Source organism: Nestor notabilis, unplaced genomic scaffold, assembly GCF_000696875.1.
Source record: "Nestor notabilis isolate BGI_N333 unplaced genomic scaffold, ASM69687v1 scaffold14060, whole genome shotgun sequence".
Taxonomy (NCBI): domain Eukaryota; kingdom Metazoa; phylum Chordata; class Aves; order Psittaciformes; family Psittacidae; genus Nestor; species Nestor notabilis.
In genome coordinates, this window is record NW_009910749.1 from 57,719 (window position 1) to 63,718 (window position 6,000).

The 6,000-nt window shown below is 39.5% G+C and overlaps 1 protein-coding gene across 1 annotated transcript in view; it reads left to right on the plus strand.

Annotated features, from left to right (window-relative positions):
- The window catches only part of FAM129A (family with sequence similarity 129, member A), a gene marked incomplete at both ends in the record, with an annotated part of 34,373 nt that extends 28,679 nt beyond the window's left edge, over positions 1–5,694 (plus strand). Inside the window, 4 exons of the mRNA XM_010011503.1 lie at positions 492–602; positions 1,171–1,278; positions 3,061–3,172; positions 4,108–5,694. Of these exons, the coding sequence (XP_010009805.1) occupies positions 492–602; positions 1,171–1,278; positions 3,061–3,172; positions 4,108–5,694 (1,918 nt within the window). The remainder of the gene's footprint in view (positions 1–491; positions 603–1,170; positions 1,279–3,060; positions 3,173–4,107) is intronic.
- Positions 5,695–6,000: the final 306 nt, after the last annotated feature.

Genomic DNA, 6,000 nt, shown 5'->3' on the forward strand with positions numbered 1-6,000 from the left:
ATAATTCCGTGAGAAATTACTTCACTCTCTGCAATTTTTGCTGGTAGTGATTTGTATCATAAGGAAAGTTACTGATTAGTTACCTTTAAAAAAAAAATTTCAGCAGTATTTGTGATTAAGACCATTAGAATCTGGTAGGAGTCAGTGGGAGTCACCTTATTAGGGATAGTGAGTTTTGTCTATGGCCTTTATATATATAGGTGGTTGATTCTACTTTTTGTCTTTGTGACTGTCAGTTTGGATGGTGACATGAGATTAAATCTACAGGAAACCTATGATAGTTTAATAATGATACCAAGGCTAAATTTTCTTTATTGCAAGATTTCTGTGTATGTTTTTTCTTCCCCTTCCACAATCATTTAAAGTAATTGAAATACTTATTTATTTTAGGCCTGTTATTCTTCTTCTGTTTCACCTTCTCAGAAGTACTATTTTATGTTACTGGTCTTTAACAGTTGGGTTTTTTTTTTTCTCCTCATTATTGTTTTTAGCTGATGGAAAATGCAGTTTATACTTTTGAGCAGTTGTTCTCTCCAAGTCACCAGGCAGACTCAGCGAAAGTTGCAACCACCACTGAAAAAGTCAAGCTGAGAGTACTGAAGGTAAATGTAATGTGGCAGCATTTTCACAGGAAAACCTTGGGATCTGCCTTTTCAGAAATGGAAAATATATTTTATATTAATGTATCTCAGTATTTGAAAGAGCATACCTCTTACCATTCAGCTGGAAATATTAATTTGGTGGCACTTAGCATTTGGGGGTAAAACCTAGTTCTAGACAGACACTTGTGAAACTACATATGCAGTGCCTTTCATTGCAATTAAATCAGATGGATATGATGCTGTGGAGCTGGGTAAATAATTTTTATTAACTTTATAATTAGCCCCTAGAATTTGTTACTCTCAGAAGAGGCAGTGCTGAAATACCTGGAGAGAAGAATCAGGGGCCTGTTTCTGGAAAAGAGATCCAACAAAACTAGATTTTAGACTATTTTTTTAAAAGCTGGAACAACCTGCACAGAAATTCAAACCCCTGAGTGCACCCATGTTATGGTATCCTTTAGAATTGACACATCACCAGTTACAGGATAACAAGAACCAGTTCCTCTTATGAATGATTAATAACCCCAAACATGTTTGGGCTTGTTTCTCTTTTTGACTATTTTGACAGCAATATGATTATGACAGCAGCACTATCCGGAAGAAGATATTTCAAGAAGCATTGGTACAGATTACTTTGCCCACAATGCAGAAGACACTGGCTTCAATGTGCAAACCAGTAGGTTTCTATGATTATAAAACACAGTAATAAAAGGCAGGGAAGGATTAACACATTGGCAGTAAATCCTCAACCCTATAAGGCTGTTTTCTCTTGGACAGTTGTGCAGATTGGCTGCCTGCTGGAACAAGTGATACTTAGATATCTGTCAGTTCATGGATTGGGTAGATGTGGAGCATAAGGAAGATTTCAGGAAACAGGAAAGCTGTATATACAGCTTGCTTTCTCAAAGAGTTGCAGACCTTTGCCCATCCCTGTTTCATTTCTTCCCTGGAGGTTTGAAGTCCCCTCAAACTGGACTCCTCTTGACAGTTCCAGTTGTAGATTATGAGCTTGTCTTTGTGTTCAGTAGCCCTGCTGCAGGTAAAAATTCAGTCTGTTGGAGGGCACTTCTCTCTTCAGCAGCACTTTCTGAGGCATGGCTGTGACCATACAGGGCCTCTGCTGACAACCTTCTTCAAAGCCAAATGTCTGCTTGGGCAGCAGGAGCAGCAATCAGACAGGCCTTGCACTTGCTGTCAATGATTCTAAATGGAAGTAATTGCATCAACAATCAGGAAATAAACATACAGAGATGATCTCTGTTGTCCTTAGTCATATGGGTAGGTTAGTACTAAGCAAATGTGGCTTCCAGAGTTTCATGGAGATGTTATCAGTATGGCTGCATCAGAAGCGTGTTGGAATGCTGTTCATCTTGACTCAAAATAAATAGTCTGTGTCTTTCTTGAAGCCCATGCCTATCCTCTTGCTTTTTTACTGTACCTGCTGACTGATGACTGCCCTAAGCCATCCCAGCCTCTCTGCTCTTTTGTTTCCCTTGATGTTCATCAGTTCCCACAGGCTATGCTGCTCTTGCTGATGTTCTCCAGCTTGTTTCAGTTTCAAAATCAAGTATTTTCCCAAGTTACGCTTGTAAGTCTTTAAGTATGGATTATTAAAACTTACAACTTTCAAAAATGTGTTTAAAATCACACTCTTCTCTATGCCACTCTACTTTCTTTACTATCCCAAAAATAATAGTCTCTTGTACAGTGTCAGCACTGCCTTCACACAAGGGCAAGCATTTCATCACCTTGAATATATGTAGAGAGGGTGAAGATCCACATCTATCATACAGGATGAAGGAAGCAGTGGCGATGCAAACTTCCCACAAGTCCTTTCTGTTTAATTTCTGACAGTTGAGTTTATGCCTCTGCAGAAATGAGCAGCCAACTCTAGAAGCAAATGTGTGGGACAGTTGACATGCCCAGTCAGGTCTTGACCTCTTGAAAACCTCCAGATGTTTTCATGTAAGCACCTTTTCTAGAACAAGGCAGAGGTCACTTTACTTTTTACAGACAACCAACAGCTGCTTAGTGATAATGACTCAGTTATTGTCTAGACAGGCTATTGCGTATAAATCAGTAAGCTAAAATGTTACACACCTATTAGAAAAAATCAAACCCTGTATCTCCCACGCTCACTGTGGATTTGCCTCCTTGGGCAAACAGTGAGGCATTTCCTCACTAGCTATTTATTTCAGAATTGTTTATTATAATGCAGATAGTGGTGATCTATACTGCTTTTAAATCTAATTATTGCGCAAGAATACTGCTTCATAAATGCATAATAAATTGTGAACATACATAGTTCATTTAGTCATAGTTCGAATAGTTCATCTCAAAAGCCATAAAGGAGCATTGCAAGACCTGCTAGAAAGTATCTCCAAGGTGCTATGTTGAACCAGGACTTTCAGAATCTCTCATTTTTATATATCTGTTGCTTTCTTCTCTGTCTGCACAGGAGCTGCAGAAATACGAGCAGTTCATTTTTGCTGATTACACTAGCGTGATCCAAGTAGAAAATGTGTATGAAGAGATTTTATATCAGACACTGCTTGAAGAAACCCTGAAAGGTAAGAACTTTATTGAGGCCACAGTAACAACATTTCAATCGCTGGCCTGTCAGCTCTTGCTCAGAGCTTCCCAGAGTCCTAACCTGGCTGTTTCAGTCCCAGGTCCCACTTTCCTGAAGACTGTTGGTTATGATGCTACAGTGTTTTCATTTAGCTTGCTAAAGATGTGTGGCAAGCCCTAAAATCTGAACTTTACTAAACCTGGGAAATTTGAAGTGATAGCTTGGCACAAGCCTATTTCTAGCAAAATGTAATTATACCAGCTTCATTTCATCTTGATTTCCTGGGCCAAAGAGTGAAATTATGATCTTATTTGCAAAGACTTGGTGATATTTAATGGCAGCAAAACTTAATTTCCTCAAATGAAATGTACTGCAGGATGCAGTTTCCAGCACATCAGTGATGCCAGTGCAGTGTTCCTTGCAAATCTCTCTGCTTTTGTTTTGGAAAACTAAATTACTCTTGATGGCATGTATAGATAATAAAATACTTGGATCTCTCTGGATCTGCCAGTCTGTCTATACACTAGACAAAAGACAAGCATATGTATTGCATGGTAAATTTTAATAGACCCTCTTTGGCACTCCTGTTTAAAAATATGAGTGTAATAATAAATGTAAAGAGCACACTTCTATTCATATATTCTTGTAATATACTTATGCAGTGAAACATTATCTTTGTGCGTTGTGGGTTCTTCTGGTAGTTTTCTATTACAGCAATGATTAGGTCAATGTTGAAGTTCTATTATTGAAAACAGATAAAATCCCTGCCTGCACCCCAAAAGAAATGTAAACTAAAAGCAAGTTGAAAATGAAAACTACTGTTGTCTGTAATATCAAAATGTACAACATTAGAAACTTGGGAAAACACTGCACCTTTTTCAATGTACTTCTGTCAGTCTTTTGAAAACAGTTTGATCTTTCTGTTTTACCTAGTGATAAAAGAAGCTGCTGTTATGAAGAAGCACAACCTCTTTGAAGATAACTTGAATTTGCCCTGTGAAAGTGTGTCCAGCTTAACAGACCTGAAGACCCCTTCAGGATCAGCACAAACCACTCCTGCAAAGAAGCCTTCCACCACCCGAGCTGAGATGTCAGACACTGAAACTCAAAGTGATGAAACGCTCATTGTGACAGGAAAAATTTCTTGGGAGAAGGATGGTGATGATAGAAAGTCGTCAGACAAAGAAGCAGTTGCTTCTGTTAAAACAGCTAGTGATCAGGCAAGCAAAAGTGAAGAAGTGTTCCATCCAGACATTGGCCGAAACAAGGAGTCCCTTTCAGCTACCCTTACAAAACAAGAAGTTGTAGAGGAAAAACGCACTTTGGAGAACGAAGAGACAATGAAATCAGAGTGTGTAGTGAACAGTGAGAAAGACCTTAAGATACAACAAGAAGCTGTGGAGGAAAAAGTAGCTTCTGGGACTGAACCTGAAGTAAAACGTCTTGGAGCCAGCCCTAAAAAAGAACTCAAGGTACATCAAGGAGCAGTGGAAGAAAAGGTAACTTCTGAGAGTCAAGTGGCAATGGATGCTGTGTTTGTTGGTAGCACAGAAAAAGAAAGCGAAGCACAGGAAGAAGTTTCTGGGATAGAGCTGACTTCCCCACGTGATAATGTAGTAGAAGCAGATATTTTAGGGGATGTTGAAAAGAAAATGAAGGTAGAAAAAGAAATTATAGAAAAATTATCACAGAGTGAAAATGCCATAGGAACAGGATTTGAAGAGGATAATAAAAAAGCAAGCAATGGCCAAGGAGCAAGTACTGAGACAAGGGTTATTTCCCAGGATGAAAATGCAGGGAAAGGAGGGTCTGAAGAAGAAAGCAAGTCAGAAGAAAAGAGTTGTAAATCCCCTGATGATGTGAATGAGATAAGGAGTTTACTAATGGGTACAGTTGAGATACCAGCAGATACTCCAGCTGAGAACATAAAGGAGATTTGTAAAGGTGAGATACTAAAGTTGCAAGAGCACAATGAAGGGAATAACGAGTTGAGCAAATTGGCTGCAGCAGAATTTCAGGTGAGCCAGATGATGACGAATAAAGATGCAGCAGAATGTGCAGAATTCAAGGAGGACCAACCATCTTCATCTAGTTTGGGGACAGATGGTATGAATTTAAAGAATGTGTCCAAGGGGGCCTGCAATATGGCACAAGCAGAATGGCTGGTGGAAAGCTCAGATACACCTCAGGAGACAAAGGCAGAGGTGGAGATCAAACGAAGTGTTTGGTACACAGGTGTGGAAAGCTGCAAAAGTGATAGATTGCAGCCAGAGGAACACACTGAAAATGTGTCTAAAGACAAAAGATTAGATGGGGAGGAGGGAGGAGTAGGGAATAGCCATACCATCCCGGTGGAGACTGAGAGCTTTTTTCATAATCCTGCTGAAAATGCAGACACAACACAAGAGCCCATTTTGGGTACAGAAAACCCAAGAACAGGACTACTAGATACGCCAGATTCTTTGGTGCTGGAGCAGGTTGAGGTTAGTACCATAGAGGTCACAGGAGATACAGAGGCTGGTGAGAGTGAAGGGAAGCCAGGAGATGAATCGTCTTCACACATGGAAAAAAAAAGCACAGAAGTAAAAGCTATTTTCACAGAAGAAAACAGAGAAGATAGTTATGCACAGCAAAACTCTGAAGAATAAGAAGTGTTTTTCAGACCATCCCTGCAGGATTTATTTACTCCAGGATTTATTTGCTGTTTAATTGCGACTACTTACTTTGGGTCAGGGCTAGAGAAAATGGGCTTTGTTGTGGTTTTACCAGCTCTTGCAGTTTTAGCATGGAACCCTTCCTGTGTGATGGGTGATACGTTTCTTTTCG